Genomic DNA, 26,630 nt, shown 5'->3' with positions numbered 1-26,630 from the left:
AACTTCATCTTTGTATCTTCACTTCCATTAAAGACTGATCAGGTTACACCCTAGTCACTGGCTCACAGTACGGAGTTCATTGTATCACTTCATACACCACAACTGGCGACGAGGAAAATACGAACCTACGCAAAAGTATGGCGAGCAAAGCACGATCGAGTACTGTTGGAATTCTCTAAAGATTCAATGAGGGAGAGGATTGGGGAGATTTCACGGATCGTCTTGACTAGTATTTCGTTGCAAACGACCTAAACAAAGACAAGGATGCAGAGAAGCACAGGGCAGTTCTTCTCACCGTCTGTGGCCCCATGATCTATGCTCTCATCAAGAACCTGCTCTCACCCACTCTTCCTACAGAAATTAATTACAAAGAACTGTATGCTCTAGTTTGGGAACACCTTAAACTCATGGAAGGAATCCTCATATCCAGATATCGCTTCTATATGCACGTTCGTCCCGAAGGCCAGGACATAGCGGCATTTGTTGCCAACCTGAGACGTCTTGCAGGGCCTTGCAAATTTGGGCCTGCATTGGAAGACATGCTGCGTGACTTTTTCGTGATCGGGGTCAACCACGAGGCGATCTTAAGTAAGCTGCTCAGCAAGATCATCACCATCGCCCAGGCTTGCATATCCATGCAGAAAAGCACGAAGCAGATATCGCAACAAAACAGGAACTCCACGGCAAGTACTGTGTACAAAATTGTATCGACGGCCGGCAGAGCTGCACATGGCAGGGCCTACTCGACTGTGTCTGCAAGACCGGGAGCCGCTCAAAGTTCGCCATCGAGGGCCTACTCGACTGCATATGTGAGAATGGGAGCCACGCAAAGCCCGCCTTCGGATGCAAATCTGAGCTCAATGTGTTGGCGTTGCGGGGGCATTCACTGCCCCATTAGTGCCGCTTCAGGCAGTATGTATGCAGAGGGTGTGCGAAGATGGGACATCTTTAGCGGACGTGTCCACAGCGGAGCAAGCGAGCTGCGACACACCGCGTGGATTATGATCAATTCAGCGTGGATCTGGCAATGCAGCCCGAGACATTTGAGAGCTCCGAGGAGGAAGTGTATAGCATACATGCGTTCCTAACAAAGAGCCAACCGATAATGATGGAGGTAAAATTAAACGGTGTGCCGGCACCCATGGAATTAGACACGGGTGCGGGTCAATCGATAATAAGCCAGAGGACTTTTGAAAAGCTGTGGGAGACCAAGGCAGAGAGACCCAAGCTGAGTCCAATAAATACAAAGTTGCGTACTTTGAAGAGGTCATACCAGTGATCGGTAGTGCAGCAGTAAGAATGTCGTACGAGGGAGCGGTTCATGATTTACCGTTATGGATTATCCCGGGCAACAGCCCATCATTATTCGGCAGGAGTTGGCAGGAGAAAATAAAATGGAAATTGTACGATATCAAAGCTTTGTCATCAGCGGATGATGATTTGTGTACTCAAGTGCTGAACGAATTTCCCTCACTGTTTGAACCGGGAATTGGCAGCTTCAAGGGAGCCAAGGTGCAGATACACCTAGGCCCAGACGCAAGGCCCATCCATCACAAAGCCAGGGTAGTCCCGCACATGATGAGAGAAAAGGTTGAGCCCGAATTGGACAGGTTACAACGCGAGGGGGTCATCTCACCGGTCGAATTTAATGAATGGGCCAGTCCCATTGTTCCGGTGTTAAAGAGCGATGGCACGGTCAGGATTTGTTGAGACTACAAGGTCACATAGAAACATAGAAACATAGAAAATAGGTGCAGGAGTAGGCCATTCGGCCCTTCGAGCCTGCACTGCCATTCAATAAGATCATGGCTGATCATCCCCTCAGTACCCGTTTCCTGCTTTCTCTCCATACCCCTTGATCCCCTTAGCCGTAAGGGCCATATCTAACTCCCTCGGGAATATATCCAATGAACTGGCATCAATCACTCTCTGCGGCAGGGAATTCCACAGGTTAACAACTCTCTGAGTGAAGAAGTTTCTCCTCATCTAAGTCCTAAATGGCCTACCCCTTATCCTAAGACTATGTCCCGTGGTTCCGGACTTCCCCAACATCGGGAACATTCTTCCCGCATCTATCCTGTCCAGTCCCGTCAGAATCTTATATATTTCTATGAGATCCCCTCGCATCCCTCTAAACGCCAGTGAATAAAGGCCCAGTTGATCCAGTCTCTCCTCATATGACAGTCCAGCCATCCCTGGAATTAATCTGGTGAACCTTCGCTGCACTCCCTCAATAGCAAGAACATCCTTCCTCAGATTAGGAAACCAAAACTGAACACAATATTCCAGGTGAGGCCTCAATAAGGCCCTGTACAACTGCAGTAAGACCTTCCTGCTCCTATACTCAAATCCCCTAGCTATGAAGGCCAACATACCATTTGTCTTCTTCACCGCCTGCTGTACCTGCATGCCAACCTTCAATGACTGATGAACCATGACACCCAGGTCTCGTTGCACCTCCCCTTTTCCTAATCTGCCGCCATTCAGATAATATTCTGCCTTCGTGTTTTTGATCCCAAAATGGATAACCTCACATTTATCCACATTATACTGCATCTGCCGTGTATTTGCCCACTCACCTAACTTATCCAAGTCACCCTGCAGCCTCTGAGCGACCCCCTCACAGCTCACACCGCCACCCAGTTTAGTGTCATCTGCAAACTTGGAAATATTACACTCAATTCCTTCATCCAAATTGTTAATGTATACTGTAAAGAGCTGGGGTCCCAGCACTGAGCCCTGCGGCACTCCACTAGTCACTGCCTGCCATTCTGAAAAGGACCCGTTTATCCTGACTCTCTGCTTCCTGTCTGCCAACTAGTTCTCTATGCACGTCAGTACATTACCTCCAATACCATGTGCCTTAATTTTGCACACTAATCTCTTGTGTGGGACCTTGTCAAAAGCCTTTTGAAAGTCCAAATACATCACATCCACTGGTTCGCCCTTGTCCACTCTACCAGTTACATCCTCAAAAAATTCTAGAAGATTTGTCAAGCATGATTTCCCGTTCATAAATCCATGCTGACTTGGACTGATCCTGTCACTGCTTTCCAAATGTGCTGCTATTACATGTTTAATAATTAATTCCAATATTTTCCCCACTACCAATGTCAGGCTAACTGGTCTATAATTCCCTGTTTTCTCTCTCCTTCCTTATTTAAAAAGTGGGCTTACATTAGCTACCCTCCAATCCATAGAAACTGATTCAGAGTCTATAGATTGTTTAAAATGACCACCAATACATCCACTATTTCTAGGGCCACTTCCTTAAGTACTCTGGGATGCAGACTATCAGGCCCTGGAGATTTATCGGCCTTCAATCCCATCAATTTTCCTAACAATTTCCTGACTAATAATGAATTCCTTCAGTTCCTCCTTCTTGCTAGACCCTCGGTCCCCTAGTACTTCTGGAAGGTTATTTGTGTCTTCCTTCGTGAAGACAGAACCAAAGTATTTGTTCAGTTGGTCTGCCATTATAAATTCTCTGTTCCCCATTATGAATTCACCTGATTCTGACTGCAAGGGACCTACATTTGTCTTCACTAATTGTTTTCTCTTCACATATCTATATAAGCTTTAGCAGTCAGTTTTTATGTTCCTGCAAGCTTACTCTCATGCTCTATTTTCCCCCTCCTAATTAAACCCTTTGTCCTCCTCTGCTGAATTCCAAATTTCTCCCAGTCCTCAGGTTTGCTGCTTTTTCTAACCAATTTATATGCCTCTTCCTTGGATTTTACACTATCCCTAATTCCCATTGTTAGCCACGGTTGAGCCACCTTTCCTGTTTTATTTCTGCGCTGGACAGGAATGTGCAATAGTTATAATTCATCCATGTGATCTTTAAATGTCTGCCATTGCCTATCCACCGTCAACCTTTTAAGTATCATTCGCCAGTCTATCCTAGTCAATTCACGTCTCATACCATCGAAGTTACCTTTCCTTAAGTTCAGGACCCTAGTCTCTGAATTAACTGTGTCACTCTTCATCTTAATGAAGAATTCTAACATATTATGGTCACTCTTTCCCAAGGGACGTCGCACAACAAGATTGCTTTTTAATCCTCTCACGTTACACAATACTCAGTCTAGGATGGCCAGCTCTCTAGTTGGTTCCTCGACATATTGGTCTAGAAAACCATCCTTTATACACTCCAGGAAATCCTCCTCCACTGTATTGCTTCCAGTTGGGTTAGCCCAATCTATATGTAGATTAAAGTCACCCATGATAACTGCTGTATCTTTATTGCACACATCCCTAATTTCCTGTTTGATGCCATCCCCAACCTCACTACTACTGTTTGGTGGTCTGTACACAACTCTCACTAGCGTTTTATGCCCTTTGGTGTTCCGCAACTCTACCCATACAGATTCCACATCATCCAAGCTAATGTCCTTCCTTACTATTGCGTTAATCTCCTCTTTAACCAGCAACGCTACCCCCACCTCCTTTTCCTTTCTGTCTATCCTTCCTGAATATTGAATACCCCTGAATGTTGAGTTCCCAACCTTGGTCACCCTGGAGCCATGTCTCCGTAATCCCAATTACATCATATCCGTTAACAGCTATCTGCACAGTTAATTCTTTCACCTTACTAGGAATGCTCCTCGCATTGAGACACAGAGCCTCCAGGCTAGTTTTTTTTAATATTCTTTGTCCTTTTAGAATTATGTCGTAATGTGTCCCTTTTTGATTTTTGCCTTTGATTTCTCTGCCCTCCACCTTTCCTTATCTCCTTTCTACCTTTTGCTTCTGCCCCCACTTTCCTTCCAACTGTCTCCCTGCATAGATTCCCATCCCCCTGCCATATTAGTTTAACCCCTCCCCAACAGCACTAGCAAACACTTCCTCTAGGACATCAGTTCCGGTCATGCCCAGATGCAGACCGTCTGGTTTGTACTGGTCCCACCTCCCCCAGAATGTCCCAGGAATTTGAATCCCTCCCTCTTGCACCATTCCTCAAGCCATGTATTCATCGTAACTATCGTTCTATTTCTACTCTGACTAGAACGTGGCACTGGTCGCAATCCTGAGATTACTACCTTTGAGATACTACTTTTTAATTTAACTCCAGCTCCCTAAATTCAGCTTGTACGACCTCATCCCGTTTTTACCTATATCGTTGGTATCTATATGCACCACGACAACTCTCCCCCTCCAGAATGCCCCGCAGCCGCTCTGAGACATCCTTGACCCTTGCACCAGGGAGGCAACATACTATCCTGGAGTCTCAATTGCTGCCGCAGATACACCTATCTATTACCCTTACAATAGAAACCCCTACCACTATAGCTCTCCCATTCTTTTTCCTGCCTTCCTGTGCAGCAGAGCCACCCATGGTGCCATGAACTTGGCTACTACTGCCTTCCCCTGATGAGTCATCTGCCCCAACAGTACCCAAAACGGTATATCTGTTTTGGAGGAAGACGACTGCTGGCGATTCCTGCACTACCTTCCTTCCACTGCTCTGCCTGATGGTCACCCATTCCCTATCTGCCTGTGTAACCTTTACCTGCGGTGCGACCAACTCACTAAACGTACTATTCATGACATCCTCAGCATCGCGGATGCTCCAGAGTGAATCATGTGCAGCTCCAGTGCCGCAAAGCGGTCTGTCAGGAGCTTCAGCTGGACACACTTCCTGCACATATATTAGTCAGGGACTCTGGAAGTGTCCCTGATTTCCCACAGAGCACAGGAGAAGCATGACATGGGTCTGGGCTCTCCTGCGATGACTTAACCTTTAGGTTAACTTAATTTGGCAACAATGCCAAAGGTTACCTACTGATAAGAAAAGAAAAAGAAAAAGAAAAAGATTAAATACTTACCAATCCAGCAGCCAATCACTTACCTGCTTGGCTGTGACGTCACACTGCGATTTCTTTTTACTTCTTTGTTTATTTTCTGCCCCTGCACCAGCTAGCCGCTCCTGACTGCTGGGCTCCTTTTATGGGCCTCGCTGCTCCCGACCTGCTCTGCTCTGACCTCCGCTGCCCCTCTGACTGCTGGGCCCCCTTTTATGGGCCTCGTTGCTCCCGACCTGCTCCGCTCCGACCTCACAGTACGGAGTTCATTGTATCATTTCATATACCACACTTACAGTCCATCCCTTTGAGGGGAGGAGCAACCTCGAACCCCTTTCTCAAATTCAATTCACTGTTCCGGTGTTCTAATTCTGCCCTGCCTACGGTATTCTCTGTTTCTTGTATCTTTCCTGATCCTACCCCGCCTTGAGTCTCCTCTACGTTGCTTCGGATTTTCACTTTCGGTGTGTTCAATTAATTAAATTAGTGCTGGTTAGTCGTAGACATTGGCTTATGCATCAAAGTCTTGCTACTTGGAATACATATATTAAATACACTATCATTAAAAGTTGGAAAACTTCCAGAGCGTGTGAAATAATTCGAACATGAGGATGTGCTAATATATTAAGCCCAACATCCCACGAGTATATATGTTGTACCAATTGTGCCACATAATTGTGTAGCTTATACTTAAGTATCTTATTTACTGTCAGTTTCACTTGAGCATAGGTTCTGTTAAACCAGTAAAACATGATACAGGAGGTGCCACCAAAACCCTCATACTGGATTCGTACTGGCTTTTCCCACATTTTGTTACCTGCAAAACACAATTATTACAATTATAATTCAGTCTTACAATCACTAGCACGTACATACATTTCCAGCAAAATTGATGCAGACAAAGAAAACAGACATTGTAAAGTAATCTGAAGTTTAACATCTAATCAACAAGTCATAGACTTAAAAGATTCTCCAGGTCTATTTTACTCGTATCCATTCATTGTGGATTATTCTTACTAAATTTATTCTCCCCAGTCTTCAATTGTCCCAATCTAAATTCTATCATTTTTTACTTAAATTTGTATCATTTTTTTTCTTAAACGCACCTTCAATCCCTCTGACAGAAACCAGTGTGTTTAACTCTATACTGTTTTTTTTTCATTAATTAGATAGTTTCTCGATGGAGTGTGTGTCAATTGTCTCACTTCCCTGAACCATGTTAACCATTTCATGTCTTGCTGTTGTCACGTAACTCAGCATGTCTGAGACCCATTCTTCAGTGCAAATTTACCATGCATTTCCGCATGTTAGTTGCTTCACACGCAACAAATCATGTCTGCAGGCTTACACCGGTATCTCTGTATCATGCCATATGTGCCATCTGATACAAGCCATCTTGGGCTTTCAGATGATTTTAATGTCTAGAGTTCTTTGCTCATCTTCCACTGCATGTCTCAGGTAATGACCAGGCTCTCAATGCAATTTTCTTAAATAGTTCATAGGCAAGGACACAAATATCTCCAAGAGAAAGCTATCAATTCATTATTCTCAACTACACTTTCCTGACTTTCACTATAAATGTTAGGAAAATTCCCATTTGGTAGTGTAATTTTCCTGTTTCTATCTTCCATCTTAAGTAGACATCCCATTAATGATGATTCATATCTCATGAGCTCTGGAATACTCTTACTATCCAAAATACAGTATTAAAGACGAACATTTTTTCAAAATTCTTTGTTACCAACTATATTGTGCCCGGGTCCATTTTATTATTTCCAACTTATCAGAAATCCAAACAGCAGTATTGTCGCACTAACAGGTTTTGTCACTGCTCGATTTTATTTCCCCACAAACTTTTTCTCTTGATACACAGCAATTAGTAGGACCACCTCGATTGTTCTCAACCAGCTTCTTTTAATGAAACATTATCCCTTTAAACCGCAGTTAGATTTTCCCTTCTTGAATGCTTGAAACAGCAACTCATATCAATTTATCTTTATCAATTTCTCATTAATTCCAATTTCAGAGTCAAGTGTTTGCCAAGCTTGGTAGGTTCCATGGTGTCTTAACATTAGAGACACAATGCTCGCAATTCATTTACAAAGTAACTTCCATATCTCATCTCGATTCCCAACCTCGAGCACTTTTTGTCTCTCATCAGAGAAAACAGCATTTTGGATTGGTTTTAAACATTTTAGTATTTTTAAAAATAGGGTTTCAAACTCAAGATTTCCCAGTACAACCCAAGTATTTAACAAGGAGAATCACCTCAAATGTGTCAAAATTCCAATGCAAATACTGCCAATTAAAAAAATGTTTAAATAACCAGAATTTCACTGTGGTCACAATGTTGAGATAAAGGAACCTTAAAAGAGATGCTGGAATTTCAGTTTGTATGAAAGTTTGTCTTTTAAAAAAAAGGTGTCTGTTACATTTGGGTTAGTTCCACCGACTTTTCAATACTGAGAGCTGCAGTTGTTTATCCTTTGTGTGCTGTTATGTTTGTTAATTAACGTGTGTGGTTTTGTTTTAAATCAATTTGAATTGTAAGACGGGTTTTTCACAATTTATAAGTCAAGAAAACTTTAATTAACCAAATTAAGAAGGCAGTGCTTTGTTACAATTCAAATTGATTGTAAATCATGGAATCACTTGTAGAGTGTTTGACCAGCTCAACCTCTGTTTCACTCTCTCCTCACACCATTTGGGTGGTCAATCTTGATTAGGCTACTTTTATTCTCTTTTTAGGGGTGGGCCTGATATGGGATATTTACAAGACCTTTTGACCAACAGAGGTTTCCCTAAAAACTTAATATCCAATAAGACTTGAGTTCTTTGTTTTGCTTCTCGAAACAAATCCCACCCTAAAGATGTCTCCTGATTTTCTTGGCCACTTGTCTTTCTCTCTTTACTTTCCCAGAGTTCATTTTTTGAAATTTAGATCTTATCTCTTGTTCTTATTCTCTCGGGTACAATCCTAAACCTCAAAAAAGAAAACTGCTCCATCAGCATTGTATTCCCCATGACGACGGAGCAAATTGTTTATGTTAACGCTAACAGCTTCCATCCATTCCAAGTCATTCTGTAATTGTCTTAAAGATACATAGAGCTGAAGTTTTGAGTTGAAAACCAAAGAAAATGGTTGACATAGTGCAGTATGCTATAACACCTTAGCAGAGTACCAAGACATGAGCATTTTTAAGCATTCTGAGTAGACACTTCATCTCCAGTTCAAAACAATGATTTAAAACGCAGCATTATTAACAGTTTTATAGATTCGATTCATTTTTTACATTTTTAGAAAGCTCTGATTTCTAACAATTTACAGCGAACAGTGAATAAATATTATGTAATATTTTCACTGCTACGTGGTGCCAACACCAATTACTGTGCCAGGCGCATAAACAGCTTCTACAACAACCATCGCTTGTTAATAGAATTCTTTCTCATCGTCATGTGAACTCTATTTGCAGCAATTAGTGAATATTGTAATATTTCCTCCAATACCAACTGCAGTGACAGGCACACCTAAACGTCTGAAACTACCACTACTGGGGAATGCAGTTTTACACATAGTCACGTGAAGTCTATTTACAGCAATTAGTGAATTAATACATTGAGATATTTTCTCCGCTACATAGGGCCAACACCAACTACAGTGACAGGCACACCTACAGCTTCTGAAACTACAATCACCAGTATGTAATATTTTTTCTCATTGTGACATGATATCAACCCTGCCAAAACTGACCAATAAAGTGTGTTGTCTTTCGAGTATCAATGAAGTATTTTCGATGTTCAGTCCTTGGATAGTTAAATGTATAAATCAGTAGCGGTTGACTTGTTCGCTATCACTTTTGATAGTTAGTGTCAACTGTGGGTTAGTGATTAGTATTCTAGCTTCTGACTCGGAAGGTTAGGGTTCAAATGCCACACACAGGGACTTGAGCCCCAAAATCTAAGCTGACACTCCAGTGCAGTGCTGAGGGAGTGCTGCGGTGTTGGAGGTACTGTTTTTCACATAATACACTGAACCGCGGCCCCATCTGCACCCTCGGGTGGACGTAAAAGATCCCATGACACTATTTCGAAGAACAGCAGGAGAATTATCACTGGTGTACTTGCCATTATTTATCCCTCAATCAACATAAGAAAAAACGGGTTATCTGGTCATTATCACATGTTGTTTTTGGGAGCTTGCTGTGAGCAATTTGGCTGCCACGTTTCCAATATTGCAACACTGACTACACTCCAAAAATAGTTCATTGATGGTTAAGCACTTGGAGCTATCCGGTGGTCATGAAACGCGCTATTTAAATGGAAGCTTTTTTTTACTTGGTATGTTTATTAATGGTTGAATGTGTTTCTTTAATGCTCCAAACGAAGTGCTTTCTGATGGGAAACATATTTGAGGGATGGCAAACAGCGAAGACTTGATGTAATCTTTTGAAACCTTTCCTTTGCCCTATAGGAGTAACGGAGAGCACAAGTGTGTTGGCTTCGACTTCCCTCACTGGTAACTGATGCATATTTATTTTGAGAATGTATGAATAGCATTAAGAGACAAGAATGCTGCTTGGCATTGTAAATCACGGGCATTATCAGTTACAGGTTGAGGAAATGATTAATACAATTCCACATAAGTTTGATTTTAACGGATACTTTGTGACGTGTTGCTCTTGCATGGTTGAGAGCAATAACGGCAATATTTTCTTGTCATTAAAATGAGCATAGGTAGTTCTAACTGCCCTAGATCGACTGAGCAATGTTGAAGAAGCGGATTGGCAGAAACTATTTACATTGTCTCCAAATTCTGACATTTAAGTTTTGGAATTTGTTTTCAATTTACTTTTGCATTTTGAAGAATTAGGGGATTGCTGTCAATAATGATAGAAGCCTAAATTCACTGATTACCATGAAAGATTATACATTTCAGGTCAATCGATGGTTACAGTAAGATTTGTTGCTTCTGAGAACTGAGAACAAAAGGACGTGCTTGAAAACATATCATTCGGAAAATCCTGAACCAAGAGCTTTTCTTTCCTTAATTCCGGACAAGAATGTTGCTTCCATGTCCAATTTCTGTTTGGAAAAAGCGATGAAATGATTCCTGCAAATCTGAAAGAAGGAAATTGCTCAGTATGGAGAAATTGATGAAGTATTGATGAGAAGTGTAGCGTGTTCAGTGATGTTCTCAAATTTGCCCATTGCTCTTTGGAAAATAAGTCATGCAATATTCCTTGAAATATATTTTTTACTTGCAAGCATAAGGTAGATCTTGTTGATAAAAGATAATGACGTGTTTGCTGACAACATGGGAGTTAATAGTGTAATTGTTCGATAAGTAGATTGCTTACACGTGCAACTTGGGCCAAACCCTGCACTGAAAGACAACCATTTTCTTTCTTGAAGGGAGTTGGGCAAATGATACTTGAGCAGTACTTATTGATCTGCTCATTGTATTTGTAGTGGCACTTGTAATGTGCTCTTTCCAATGTGACCAATTAATGATTAAGTTCAAAATAAAATATATGGGAGTCCATTTTCATCCAACAGTGAATTAATATTATATAATATTTTCACTGCGATGTGGTGTGAACACCAACTACTGTGACAGGTATATAAACAGCTTCTGCAACGACCATCTCTTGTTAGTAGAGTTCTTTCTCATCATCATGTGAACTCTATTTGCAGCAATTAGTGAATATTATAATATTTCCTCCGCAACATAGGGCCAACACCAACTAGAGTGACAGGCGCACCTACAACGTCTGAAACTACCACTACTGGTGAGTGTAGTTTTACACATAGTCGCATGAAATCTATTTACAGCAATTAATGAATTAATACATTGTAATATTTTCTCTGCTACAAAGGGCCAACACCAATTACAGTGCTGGGTGCACCTAGTATTAAAACACTCTACCTAAACGCACGCAGCATTCGAAATAAAGTAAATGAGTTGATGGCACAAATCATTACAAATGGGTATGATTTGGTGGCCATTACAGAAACGTGGTTGCAGGGTGGCCAAGACTGGGAATTAAACATACTGGGTTATCTGACAAGAAGGGAAAGGAGGTGTGGTAGCTCTGTTAATAAAGGATGATATCAGGGCAGTTGTGAGAGATGATATTGGCTCCAATGAACAAAATGTTGAATCATTGTGGGTGGAGATTAGAGATAGTAAGGGGAAAAAGCCACGGGTGGGCGTAGTTTATAGGCCCCCAAATAATAACTTCACGGTGGGGCAGACAATAATCAAGGGAATAATGGAGGCATGTGAAAATGGAACGGCAGTAATCATGGGGCATTTTAACCTACATATCGATTGGTCAAATCAAATCGCACGGGGTAGCCTTGAGGAGGAATTCATAGAATGCATACGGGATTGTTTCTCAGAACAGTATGTTACAGAATCTACAAGGGAGCAAGCTATCTTAGATCTGGTCCTGTGTAATGAGACAGGAATAATAAACAATCTCCGAGTAAAAGATCCTCTCGGAATGAGTGATCACAGTATGGTTGAATTTGTAATACAGATTGAGGGTGAGGAAGTAGTGTCTCAAATGAGCGTACTATGCTTAAACAAAGGGGACCACAGTGGGGTGAGGGCAGAGTTGGCTAAAGTAGACTGGGAACACAGACTAAACGGTGGCACAAATGAGGAACAGTGGAGGACTTTTAAGGAGCTCTTTCATAGTGAAAAAGAAGGGCGGTAAGAGAAGGGATAACCAGCCGTGGATAACCAAGGAAATAAAGGAGAGTATCAAATTAAAAACCAATGCGTATAAGGTGGCCAAGGTTAGTGGGAAACTAGAAGATTGGGAACATTTTAAACGACAGCAAAGAATGACTAAGAAAGCAATAAAGAAAGGAAAGATAGATTACGAAAGTAAACTTGTGCAAAACATAAAAACAGATAGTAAAAGCTTTTACCGATATATAAAACGAAAAAGAGTGACTAAAGTAAATGTTGGTCCCTTAGAAGATGAGAAGGGGGATTTAATAATGGGAAATGTGGAAATGGCTGAGACCTTAAACAATTATTTTGCTTTGGTCTTCACAGTGGAAGACACAAAAACCATGCCAAAAATTGTTGGTCACGGGAATTACCTTGAGATAATCACTATCACTAGGGGGGTAGTGCTGGACAGGCTAATGGGACTCAAGGTAGACAAGACACCTGGTCCTGATGAAATTCATCCCAGGGTATTAAAAGAGATGGCAGAAGTTATAGCAGATGCATTCGTTATAATCTACCAAAATTCTCTGAACTCTAGGGAGGTACCAGCGGATTGGAAAGCAGCTAATGTAACGCCTCTGTTTAAAAAAGGTGGCAGACAAAAGGCAGGTAACTATAGGCCGGTTGTTTAACATCTGTAGTGGGGAAAATGCTTGAAGCTATCATTAAAGAAGAAATAGCGGGACATCTAGATAGGAATTGTGCAATCAAGCAGACGCAACATGGATTCATGAAGGGGAAATCATGTTTAACTAATTTACTGGAATTCTTTGAGGATATAATGAGCATGGTGGATAGAGGTGTACCGATGAATGTGGTGTATTTAGATTTCCAAAAGGCATTCAATAAGGTGCCACACAAAAGGTTACTGCAGAGTCAGAGGAAATGTATGAGCATGGATCGAAAATTGGCTGGCTAGCAGAAAGCAGAGAGTCGGGATAAATGGGTCTTTTTCGGGTTGGAAATTGATGGTTAGTGGTGTGCCACAGGGATTGGTGCTGGGACCACAACTGTTTACAATATACATAGATGACCTGAAAGAGGGGACAGAGTGTAGTGGAACAAAATTTGCAGGTGACACAAAGATTAGTGGGAAAGCGGGTGTGTAAAGGACACAGAGAGGCTGCAAAGAGATTTAAATAGGTGAAGCGAATGGGCGAAGGTTTGGCAGATGGAATACAATGTTGGAAAATGTGAGGTCATCCACCTTGGGGGAAAAAAAAACAATAAAAGGGAATATTATTTGAATGGGGAGAAATTACAACATGCTGCGATGCAGAGGGACCTGGGGGTCCTTGTGCATGAATCCCAAAAAGTTAGTTTGCACGTGCAGCAGGTAATCAGGAAGGCGAATGGAATGTTGGCCTTCATTGCGAGAGGGATGGAGTACAAAAGCTGGGAGGTCCTGCTGCAACTGTACAGGGTATTGGTGAGGCCGCACCTGGAGTACTGCATGCAGTTTTGGTCACCTTACTTAAGGAAGGATATATTAGCTTTGGAGGGGGTACAGAGACGATTCACTCGGCTGATTCCGGAGATGATGGTAGATTGAGTAGACTGGGTCTTTACTCGTTGGAGTTCAGAAGGTGAGGGGTGATCTTATAGAAACATTTAAAATAATGAAAGGGATAGACAAGATAAAGGCAGAAAGGTTGTTTCCACTGGTCAGGGAGACTAGAACAAGGGGGCAAAGCCTCAAAATACGGGGGAGCCAATTTAAAACCGAGTTGAGAAGGAATTTTTTCTCCCAGAGGGTTGTGGATCTGTGGAATTCTGTGCCGAAGCAAGCAGTTGAGGCTAGCTCATTGAATGTATTCAAATCACAGATAGATAGATTTTTAACCAATAAGGGAATTAAGGGTTATGGGGAGCGGGCGGGTAAGTGGAGCTGAGTCCACGGCCAGATCAGCCATGATCTTGTTGAATGGCGGAGCAGGCTTGAGGGGCTAGATGGCCTACTCCTGTTCCTAATTCTAATGTTGCTATGTCCTGAAAACATCTAAATGTGTAAGACTAATTGCTGAGTGTAGTTTTACACATAGTTACTTTCAATCCATTTACAGCAATTCGTGAATTAATACATTGAGATATTTTCTCCGCTACACAGGGCCAACACCAATTACAGTGCCAGGTGCACCTACAACGTCTGAAACTATCGCTACTGGTGAGTGTAGTTTTATACATAGTCAGTCAAATCTATTTACAGCAATTAGTGAAATAATACATTGTAATATTTTCTCCGCTACAAAGGGCCAACACCAATTACAGTGCCTGGTGCACCTTCAACGTCTAAAACTACCACTACTGGTGAGTGTAGTTTTACACATAGTCAGTGTAATCTATTTACAGCAATTAGTGAATTAATACATTGAGATATTCTCTCCGCTACGCAGGGCCAACACCAACTACAGTGACAGGCACACCTCCAGCTTCTGCAATTACAATCACCAGTAAGTAATATTTTTTCTCATTGTGACATGATATCAACCCTGCCAAAACTGACCAATAAAGTGTGTTGTCTTTCGAGTATCATTGAAGTATTTTCGATATTCAGTCCTTGTATAGTTTAGTCTATAAATCAGTAGCGGTTGAATTGTTCGCTATCACTTTTGATAGTTAGTGTCAGCTGTGGGTTAGTGATAAGCACTCTAGCCTCTGACTCGGAAGGTTCGGGTTCAAATCCCACTCCAGGGACTTGAGCCCCAAAATCTAAGCTGACACTCTAGTGCAGTGCTGAGGAAGTGCTGCGGTGTTGGAGGTACTGTTTTTCACATAATACACTGAACCGCGGCCCCGTCTGCACTCTTGGGTGGACGTAAAAGATCCCATGACACTATTTCGAAGAAGAGCAGGAGAGGTATCAGTTGTGTCCTTGCCATAATTTATCCCTCAATCAACTTAAGTAAAAACGAGTTATCTGTTCATTATCACATGCTGTTTTTGGGAGCTTGCTGTGAGCAATTTGGCTGCCACGTTTCGCACATTGCAACAGTGACTACATTCCAAAAATAGTTCATTGATGGTTAAGCACTTTGAGCTATCCGGTGGTCATGAAAGGCGCTATTTAAATGCAAGCTATTCTTTCCTTGGTATGTTTATTAATAGTTGAATGTGTTGCTTTAATCCTCTAAACTAAGTGCTTTCTGATATGAAACACATTTGAGGAATGGCAAACAGCGAAGACTTGATGTAATCTTTTGAAACCTTTCCTTTGCCCGATAGGAGTAACAGGGAGCACAAGTGTGTTGGCTTCGACTTCCCTCACTGGTAATTGATGCATATTTATTTTGAGAATGTGTAAACTTTGAAATGAATAGCATTAAAAGACACGAATGCTGCCTGGTATTCTAAATCACGGGCATTATCAGTTATAGGTTTCGGAAATGATTAATACATTTCCACAAAAGTTTGATTTTAACGGATACTTTGTGACGTGTTGCTCTTGCAAGATTGAGCCCAATGACGGCAATATTTTCTTGTCATTAAAATGAGCATAGGTAGTTCTGACTGCCCTAGATCTACTGAGCAATGTTGAAGAAGCGGATTGGCAGAAACTATTTACATTGTCTCCAAATTCTGACATTTAAGTTTTGGAATTTGTTTGCAATTTACTTTTGCATTTTGAAGAATTCGGGGATTGCTGTCAATAATGATAGAAGCCTAAATTCACTGATTACCACGAAAGATTATACATTTCAGGTCAATCGATGGTTACAGTAATATTTGTTGCTTCGGAGAACAAAAGAACTTGCTTGAAAACATATCATTCGAAAAATCCTGAACCAAGAGCTTTTCTTTCCTTAATTCCAGACAAGAATATTGCTTACATGTCCAATTTCTGTTTGGAAAAAGCAATGAAATGATTCCTGCAAATGTGAAAGAAGGAAATTGCTCAGTATGGAGAAATTGATGAATTATTGATGAGAAGTGTAGCGTGTTCAGTGATGTTCTCAAATTTGCCCATTGCTCTTTGGAAAATAAGTCATGCAATACTCCTTGAAATATGTTTTTTACTTGAAACCATAAGGTAGATCTTGTTGATAAAAGATAATGACGTGTTTGCTGACAACATGGGAGTTAATAGTGTAATTGTTCGATAAGTAGATTGCTTACACATGCAACTTGGGCCAAACCCTGCACTGAAAGACAACCATTTTCTTTCTTGAAGGGAGTTGGGCAAATGATACTTGAGCAGTACTTATTGATCTGCTCATTGTATTTGTAGTGGCACTTGTAATGTGCTCTTTCCAATGTGACCAATTAATGATTAAGTTCAAAATAAAATATATGGGAGTCCATTTACATCCAACAGTGAATTAATATTATATAATATTTTCACTGCTACGTGGTGTCAACACCAACTACTGTGACAGGTACATAAACAGCTTCTGCAACTACCATCTCTTGTTAGTAGAGTGCTTTCTCATCGTCATGTGAACTCTATTTGCAGCAATTAGTGAATATTGTAATATTTCCTCCGCTACATAGGGCCAACACCAACTAGAGTGACAGGCGCACCTACAACGTCTGAAAAAACCACTACTGGTGAGTGTAGTTTTACACATATTCACGTGAAATCGCTTTACAGCAATTAGTGAAATAATACATTGTAATATTTTCTCCGCTACATAGGGCCAACACCAATTACAGTGCCAGGTGCACCTACAACGTCTGAAACTATCGCTACTGGTGAGTATAGTTTTATACATAGTCAGTCAAATCTATTTACAGCAATTAGTGAAATAATACATTGTAATATTTTCTCCGCTACAAAGGGCCAACACCAATTACAGTGCCTGGTGCACCTTCAACGTCTAAAACTACCACTACTGGTGAGTGTAGTTTTACACATTGTCAGTGAAATCTATTTACAGCAATTAGTGAATTAATACATTGAGATATTCTCTCCGCTACGCAGGGCCAACACCAACTACAGTGCCTGGTGCACCTTCAACGTCTAAAACTACCACTACTGGTGAGTGTAGTTTTACACATTGTCAGTGAAATCTATTTACAGCAATTAGTGAATTAATACATTGAGATATTCTCTCCGCTACGCAGGGCCAACACCAACTACAGTGACAGGCACACCTCCAGCTTCTGCAATTACAATCACCAGTAAGTAATATTTTTTCTCATTGTGACATGATATCAACCCTGCCAAAACTGACCAATAAAATGTGTTGTCTTTCGAGTATCATTGAAATATTTTCGATATTCAGTCCTTGTATAGTTTAGTCTATAAATCAGTAGCGGTTGAATTGTTCGCTATCACTTTTGATAGTTAGTGTCAGCTGTGGGTTAGTGATGAGCACTCTAGCCTCTGACTCGGAAGGTTCGGGTTCAAATCCCATTCCAGGGATTTGAGCCCTAAAATCTAAGCTGACACTCCAGTGCAGTGCTGAGGGAGTGCTGCGGTGTTGGAGGTACTGTTTTTCACATAATACACTGAACCGCGGCCCCGTCTGCACTCTTGGGTGGACGTAAAAGATCCCATGACACTATTTCGAAGAAGAGCAGGAGAGGTATCACAGGTGTCCTTGCCATAATTTATCCCTCAATCAACTTAAGTAAAAACGAGTTATCTGTTCATTATCACATGCTGTTTTTGGGAGCTTGCTGTGAGCAATTTGGCTGCCACGTTTCGCACATTGCAACAGTGACTACATTCCAAAAATAGTTCATTGATGGTTAAGCACTTTGAGCTATCCGGTGGTCATGAAAGGCGCTATTTAAATGCAAGCTATTCTTTCCTTGGTATGTTTATTAATAGTTGAATGTGTTGCTTTAATCCTCTAAACTAAGTGCTTTCTGATATGAAACACATTTGAGGAATGGCAAACAGCGAAGACTTGATGTAATCTTTTGAAACCTTTCCTTTGCCCGATAGGAGTAACAGGGAGCACAAGTGTGTTGGCTTCGACTTCCCTCACTGGTAATTGATGCATATTTATTTTGAGAATGTGTAAACTTTGAAATGAATAGCATTCAAAGACACGAATGCTGCCTGGTATTCTAAATCACGGGCATTATCAGTTATAGATTTTGGAAATGATTAATACAATTCCACAAAAGTTTGATTTTAACGGATACTTTGTGACGTGTTGCTCTTGCAAGGTTGAGAGCAATAATGGCAATATTTTCTTGTCATTAAAATGAGCATAGGTAGTTCTAACTGCCCTAGATCTACTGAGCAATGTTGAAGAAGCGGATTGGCAGAAACTATTTACATTTTCTCCAAATTCTGACATTTAAGTTTTGGAATTTGTTTGCAATTTACTTTTGCATTTTGAAGAATTCGGGGATTGCTGTCAATAATGATAGAAGCCTAAATTCACTAATTACCACGAAAGATTACACATTTCAGGTCAATCGATGGTTACAATAATATTTGTTGTTTCTGAGAACAAAAGGACTTGCTTGAAAACATATCATTTGCAAAATCCTGTACCAAGAGCTTTTCTTTCCTTAATTCCGGACAAGAATGTTGCTTCCATGTCCAATTTCTGTTCGGAAAAAGCGATGAAATGATTCCTGCAAATCAGAAAGAAGGAAATTGCTCAGTATGGAGAAATTGATGAATTATTGATTAGAAGTGTCGCGTGTTCAGTGATGTTCTCAAATTTGCCCATTGCTCTTTGGAAAATAAGTCATGCAATACTCCTTGAAATATATTTTTTACTTGAAACCATAAGGTAGATCTTGTTGATAAAAGATAATGACGTGTTTGCTGACAACATGGGAGTTAATAGTGTAATTGTTCGATAAGTAGATTGCTTACACATGCAACTTGGGCCAAACCCTGCACTGAAAGACAACCATTTTCTTTCTTGAAGGGAGTTGGGCAAATGATACTTGAGCAGTACTTATTGATCTGCTCATTGTATTTGTAGTGGCACTTGTAATGTGCTCTTTCCAATGTGACCAATTAATGATTAAGTTCAAAATAAAATATATGGGAGTCCATTTCCATCCAACAGTGAATTAATATTATATAATATTTTCACGGCTATGTGGTGTCAACAACAACTAATGTGACAGGCACATAAACAGCTTCTGCAACTACCATCTCTTGTTAGTAGAGTGCTTTCTCATCGTCATGTGAACTCTATTTGCAGCAATTAGTGAATATTGTAATATTTCCTCCGCTACATAGGGCCAACACCAACTAGAGTGACAGGCGCACCTACAACGTCTGAAACTACCACTACTGGTGAGTGTAGTTTTACACATATTCACGTGAAATCGCTTTACAGCAATTAGTGAAATAATACATTGTAATATTTTCTCCGCGACATAGGGCCAACACCAATTACAGTGCCAGGTGCACCTACAACGTCTGAAACTATCGCTACTGGTGAGTGTAGTTTTATACATAGTCAGTCAAATCTATTTACAGCAATTAGTGAAATAATACATTGTAATATTTTCTCCGCTACAAAGGGCCAACACCAATTACAGTGCCTGGTGCACCTTCAACGTCTAAAACTACCACTACTGGTGAGTGTAGTTTTACACATTGTCAGTGAAATCTATTTACAGCAATTAGTGAATTAATACATTGAGATATTCTCTCCGCTACGCAGGGCCAACACCAACTACAGTGACAGGCACACCTCCAGCTTCTGCAATTACAATCACCAGTAAGTAATATTTTTTCTCATTGTGACATGATATCAACCCTGCCAAAACTGACCAATAAAATGTGTTGTCTTTCGAGTATCATTGAAATATTTTCGATATTCAGTCCTTGTATAGTTTAGTCTATAAATCAGTAGCGGTTGAATTGTTCGCTATCACTTTTGATAGTTAGTGTCAGCTGTGGGTTAGTGATGAGCACTCTAGCCTCTGACTCGGAAGGTTCGGGTTCAAATCCCATTCCAGGGATTTGAGCCCTAAAATCTAAGCTGACACTCCAGTGCAGTGCTGAGGGAGTGCTGCGGTGTTGGAGGTACTGTTTTTCACATAATACACTGAACCGCGGCCCCGTCTGCACTCTTGGGTGGACGTAAAAGATCCCATGACACTATTTCGAAGAAGAGCAGGAGAGGTATCACAGGTGTCCTTGCCATAATTTATCCCTCAATCAACTTAAGTAAAAACGAGTTATCTGTTCATTATCACATGCTGTTTTTGGGAGCTTGCTGTGAGCAATTTGGCTGCCACGTTTCGCACATTGCAACAGTGACTACATTCCAAAAATAGTTCATTGATGGTTAAGCACTTTGAGCTATCCGGTGGTCATGAAAGGCGCTATTTAAATGCAAGCTATTCTTTCCTTGGTATGTTTATTAATAGTTGAATGTGTTGCTTTAATCCTCTAAACTAAGTGCTTTCTGATATGAAACACATTTGAGGAATGGCAAACAGCGAAGACTTGATGTAATCTTTTGAAACCTTTCCTTTGCCCTATAGGAGTAACAGGGAGCACAAGTGTGTTGGCTTCGACTTCCCTCACTGGTAATTGATGCATATTTATTTTGAGAATGTGTAAACTTTGAAATGAATAGCATTCAAAGACACGAATGCTGCCTGGTATTCTAAATCACGGGCATTATCAGTTATAGATTTTGGAAATGATTAATACAATTCCACAAAAGTTTGATTTTAACGGATACTTTGTGACGTGTTGCTCTTGCAAGGTTGAGAGCAATAATGGCAATATTTTCTTGTCATTAAAATGAGCATAGGTAGTTCTAACTGCCCTCGATCTACTGAGCAATGTTGAAGAAGCGGATTGGCAGAAACTATTTACATTTTCTCCAAATTCTGACATTTAAGTTTTGGAATTTGTTTGCAATTTACTTTTGCATTTTGAAGAATTCGGGGATTGCTGTCAATAATGATAGAAGCCTAAATTCACTAATTACCACGAAAGATTACACATTTCAGGTCAATCGATGGTTACAATAATATTTGTTGTTTCTGAGAACAAAAGGACTTGCTTGAAAACATATCATTTTCAAAATCCTGTACCAAGAGCTTTTCTTTCCTTAATTCCGGACAAGAATGTTGCTTCCATGTCCAATTTCTGTTCGGAAAAAGCGATGAAATGATTCCTGCAAATCAGAAAGAAGGAAATTGCTCAGTATGGAGAAATTGATGAAGTATTGATGAGAAGTGTAGTGTGTTCAGTGATGTTCTCAAATTTGCCCATTGCTCTTTGGAAAATAAGTCATGCAATACTCCTTGAAATATATTTTTTACTTGAAACCATAAGGTAGATCTTGTTGATAAAAGATAATGACGTGTTTGCTGACAACATGGGAGTTAATAGTGTAATTGTTCGATAAGTAGATTGCTTACACATGCAACTTGGGCCAAACCCTGCACTGAAAGACAACCATTTTCTTTCTTGAAGGGAGTTGGGCAAATGATACTTGAGCAGTACTTATTGATCTGCTCATTGTATTTGTAGTGGCACTTGTAATGTGCTCTTTCCAATGTGACCAATTAATGATTAAGTTCAAAATAAAATATATGGGAGTCCATTTCCATCCAACAGTGAATTAATATTATATAATATTTTCACGGCTATGTGGTGTCAACAACAACTAATGTGACAGGCACATAAACAGCTTCTGCAACTACCATCTCTTGTTAGTAGAGTGCTTTCTCATCGTCATGTGAACTCTATTTGCAGCAATTAGTGAATATTGTAATATTTCCTCCGCTACATAGGGCCAACACCAACTAGAGTGACAGGCGCACCTACAACGTCTGAAACTACCACTACTGGTGAGTGTAGTTTTACACATATTCACGTGAAATCGCTTTACAGCAATTAGTGAAATAATACATTGTAATATTTTCTCCGCGACATAGGGCCAACACCAATTACAGTGCCAGGTGCACCTACAACGTCTGAAACTATCGCTACTGGTGAGTGTAGTTTTATACATAGTCAGTCAAATCTATTTACAGCAATTAGTGAAATAATACATTGTAATATTTTCTCCGCTACAAAGGGCCAACACCAATTACAGTGCCTGGTGCACCTTCAACGTCTAAAACTACCACTACTGGTGAGTGTAGTTTTACACATTGTCAGTGAAATCTATTTACAGCAATTAGTGAATTAATACATTGAGATATTCTCTCCGCTACGCAGGGCCAACACCAACTACAGTGACAGGCACAACTCCAGCTTCTGCAATTACAATCACCAGTAAGTAATATTTTTTCTCATTGTGACATGATATCAACCCTGCCAAAACTGACCAATAAAATGTGTTGTCTTTCGAGTATCATTGAAATATTTTCGATATTCAGTCCTTGTATAGTTTAGTCTATAAATCAGTAGCGGTTGAATTGTTCGCTATCACTTTTGATAGTTAGTGTCAGCTGTGGGTTAGTGATGAGCACTCTAGCCTCTGACTCGGAAGGTTCGGGTTCAAATCCCATTCCAGGGATTTGAGCCCTAAAATCTAAGCTGACACTCCAGTGCAGTGCTGAGGGAGTGCTGCGGTGTTGGAGGTACTGTTTTTCACATAATACACTGAACCGCGGCCCCGTCTGCACTCTTGGGTGGACGTAAAAGATCCCATGACACTATTTCGAAGAAGAGCAGGAGAGGTATCACAGGTGTCCTTGCCATAATTTATCCCTCAATCAACTTAAGTAAAAACGAGTTATCTGTTCATTATCACATGCTGTTTTTGGGAGCTTGCTGTGAGCAATTTGGCTGCCACGTTTCGCACATTGCAACAGTGACTACATTCCAAAAATAGTTCATTGATGGTTAAGCACTTTGAGCTATCCGGTGGTCATGAAAGGCGCTATTTAAATGCAAGCTATTCTTTCCTTGGTATGTTTATTAATAGTTGAATGTGTTGCTTTAATCCTCTAAACTAAGTGCTTTCTGATATGAAACACATTTGAGGAATGGCAAACAGCGAAGACTTGATGTAATCTTTTGAAACCTTTCCTTTGCCCGATAGGAGTAACAGGGAGCACAAGTGTGTTGGCTTCGACTTCCCTCACTGGTAATTGATGCATATTTATTTTGAGAATGTGTAAACTTTGAAATGAATAGCATTCAAAGACACGAATGCTGCCTGGTATTCTAAATCACGGGCATTATCAGTTATAGATTTTGGAAATGATTAATACAATTCCACAAAAGTTTGATTTTAACGGATACTTTGTGATGTGTTGCTCTTGCAAGGTTGAGAGCAATAATGGCAATATTTTCTTGTCATTAAAATGAGCATAGGTAGTTCTAACTGCCCTAGATCTACTGAGCAATGTTGAAGAAGCGGATTGGCAGAAACTATTTACATTTTCTCCAAATTCTGACATTTAAGTTTTGGAATTTGTTTGCAATTTACTTTTGCATTTTGAAGGTTTCGGGCATTGCTGTCAATAATGATAGAAGCCTAAATTCACTAATTACCACGAAAGATTACACATTTCAGGTCAATCGATGGTTACAATAATATTTGTTGTTTCTGAGAACAAAAGGACTTGCTTGAAAACATATCATTTTCAAAATCCTGTACCAAGAGCTTTTCTTTCCTTAATTCCGGACAAGAATGTTGCTTCCATGTCCAATTTCTGTTCGGAAAAAGCGATGAAATGATTCCTGCAAATCAGAAAGAAGGAAATTGCTCAGTATGGAGAAATTGATGAAGTATTGATGAGAAGTGTAGTGTGTTCAGTGATGTTCTCAAATTTGCCCATTGCTCTTTGGAAAATAAGTCATGCAATACTCCTTGAAATATATTTTTTACTTGAAACCATAAGGTAGATCTTGTTGATAAAAGATAATGACGTGTTTGCTGACAACATGGGAGTTAATAGTGTAATTGTTCGATAAGTAGATTGCTTACACATGCAACTTGGGCCAAACCCTGCACTGAAAGACAACCATTTTCTTTCTTGAAGGGAGTTGGGCAAATGATACTTGAGCAGTACTTATTGATCTGCTCATTGTATTTGTAGTGGCACTTGTAATGTGCTCTTTCCAATGTGACCAATTAATGATTAAGTTCAAAATAAAATATATGGGAGTCCATTTACATCCCACAGTGAATTAATATTATATAATATTTTCACGGCTATGTGGTGTCAACAACAACTAATGTGACAGGCACATAAACAGCTTCTGCAACTACCATCTCTTGTTAGTAGAGTGCTTTCTCATCGTCATGTGAACTCTATTTGCAGCAATTAGTGAATATTGTAATATTTCCTCCGCTACATAGGGCCAACACCAACTAGAGTGACAGGCGCACCTACAACGTCTGAAACTACCACTACTGGTGAGTGTAGTTTTACACATATTCACGTGAAATCGCTTTACAGCAATTAGTGAAATAATACATTGTAATATTTTCTCCGCTACATAGGGCCAACACCAATTACAGTGCCAGGTGCACCTACAACGTCTGAAACTATCGCTACTGGTGAGTGTAGTTTTATACATAGTCAGTCAAATCTATTTACAGCAATTAGTGAAATAATACATTGTAATATTTTCTCCGCTACAAAGGGCCAACACCAATTACAGTGCCTGGTGCACCTTCAACGTCTAAAACTACCACTACTGGTGAGTGTAGTTTTACACATTGTCAGTGAAATCTATTTACAGCAATTAGTGAATTAATACATTGAGATATTCTCTCCGCTACACAGGGCCAACACCAACTTCAGTGACAAGCACACCTCCAGCTTCTGCAATTACAATCACCAGTAAGTAATATTTTTTCTCATTGTGACATGATATCAACCCTGCCAAAACTGACCAATAAAATGTGTTGTCTTTCGAGTATCATTGAAGTATGTTCGATATTCAGTCCTTGTATAGTTTAGTCTATAAATCAGTAGCGGTTGAATTGTTCGCTATCACTTTTGATAGTTAGTGTCAGCTGTGGGTTAGTGATGAGCACTCTAGCCTCTGACTCGGAAGGTTCGGGTTCAAATCCCACTCCAGGGACTTGAGCCCCAAAATCTAAGCTGACACTCTAGTGCAGTGCTGAGGGAGTGCTGCGGTGTTGGAGGTACTGTTTTTCACATAATACACTGAACCGCGGCCCCGTCTGCACTCTTGGGTGGACGTAAAAGATCCCATGACACTATTTCGAAGAAGAGCAGGAGAGGTATCACAGGTGTCCTTGCCATAATTTATCCCTCAATCAACTTAAGTAAAAACGAGTTATCTGTTCATTATCACATGCTGTTTTTGGGAGCTTGCTGTGAGCAATTTGGCTGCCACGTTTCGCACATTGCAACAGTGACTACATTCCAAAAATAGTTCATTGATGGTTAAGCACTTTGAGCTATCCGGTGGTCGTGAAAGGCGCTATTTAAATGCAAGCTATTCTTTCCTTGGTATGTTTGTTAATAGTTGAATGTGTTGCTTTAATCCTCTAAACTAAGTGCTTTCTGATATGAAACACATTTGAGGAATGGCAAACAGCGAAGACTTGATGTAATCTTTTGAAACCTTTCCTTTGCCCTATAGGAGTAACAGGGAGCACAAGTGTGTTGGCTTCGACTTCCCTCACTGGTAATTGATGCATATTTATTTTGAGAATGTGTAAACTTTGAAATGAATAGCATTCAAAGACACGAATGCTGCCTGGTATTCTAAATCACGGGCATTATCAGTTATAGATTTTGGAAATGATTAATACAATTCCACAAAAGTTTGATTTTAACGAATACTTTGTGACGTGTTGCTCTTGCAAGGTTGAGAGCAATAATGGCAATATTTTCTTGTCATTAAAATGAGCATAGGTAGTTCTAACTGCCCTAGATCTACTGAGCAATGTTGAAGAAGCGGATTGGCAGAAATATTTACATTTTCTCCAAATTCTGACATTTAAGTTTTGGAATTTGTTTGCAATTTACTTTTGCATTTTGAAGAATTCGGGGATTGCTGTCAATAATGATAGAAGCCTAAATTCACTAATTACCACGAAAGATTACACATTTCAGGTCAATCGATGGTTACAATAATATTTGTTGTTTCTGAGAACAAAAGGACTTGCTTGAAAACATATCATTTGCAAAATCCTGTACCAAGAGCTTTTCTTTCCTTAATTCCGGACAAGAATGTTGCTTCCATGTCCAATTTC

The 26,630-nt window shown here is 40.2% G+C and overlaps 1 protein-coding gene across 1 annotated transcript in view; it reads left to right on the top strand.

Annotated features, from left to right (window-relative positions):
• The first annotated feature begins 7,886 nt into the window (after window positions 1-7,886).
• The window catches only part of LOC139278100 (mucin-2-like), a 137,722-nt gene continuing 118,978 nt past the window's right edge, over window positions 7,887-26,630 (top strand). Inside the window, exons 1-22 of the mRNA XM_070896759.1 lie at window positions 7,887-7,908; window positions 9,446-9,502; window positions 14,657-14,713; window positions 14,800-14,856; window positions 14,943-14,999; window positions 17,038-17,094; window positions 17,182-17,238; window positions 17,325-17,381; window positions 17,468-17,524; window positions 17,611-17,667; window positions 19,706-19,762; window positions 19,850-19,906; window positions 19,993-20,049; window positions 20,136-20,192; window positions 22,231-22,287; window positions 22,375-22,431; window positions 22,518-22,574; window positions 22,661-22,717; window positions 24,756-24,812; window positions 24,900-24,956; window positions 25,043-25,099; window positions 25,186-25,242. Coding sequence (XP_070752860.1) covers window positions 7,887-7,908; window positions 9,446-9,502; window positions 14,657-14,713; window positions 14,800-14,856; window positions 14,943-14,999; window positions 17,038-17,094; window positions 17,182-17,238; window positions 17,325-17,381; window positions 17,468-17,524; window positions 17,611-17,667; window positions 19,706-19,762; window positions 19,850-19,906; window positions 19,993-20,049; window positions 20,136-20,192; window positions 22,231-22,287; window positions 22,375-22,431; window positions 22,518-22,574; window positions 22,661-22,717; window positions 24,756-24,812; window positions 24,900-24,956; window positions 25,043-25,099; window positions 25,186-25,242 — 1,219 coding nt within the window. The remainder of the gene's footprint in view (window positions 7,909-9,445; window positions 9,503-14,656; window positions 14,714-14,799; window positions 14,857-14,942; window positions 15,000-17,037; window positions 17,095-17,181; window positions 17,239-17,324; window positions 17,382-17,467; window positions 17,525-17,610; window positions 17,668-19,705; window positions 19,763-19,849; window positions 19,907-19,992; window positions 20,050-20,135; window positions 20,193-22,230; window positions 22,288-22,374; window positions 22,432-22,517; window positions 22,575-22,660; window positions 22,718-24,755; window positions 24,813-24,899; window positions 24,957-25,042; window positions 25,100-25,185; window positions 25,243-26,630) is intronic.

The sequence above is a fragment of the Pristiophorus japonicus genome, chromosome 13 (assembly GCF_044704955.1).
Source record: "Pristiophorus japonicus isolate sPriJap1 chromosome 13, sPriJap1.hap1, whole genome shotgun sequence".
Taxonomy (NCBI): Eukaryota; Metazoa; Chordata; class Chondrichthyes; family Pristiophoridae; genus Pristiophorus; species Pristiophorus japonicus.
This window is presented reverse-complemented; position numbering and strand designations above follow the sequence as displayed.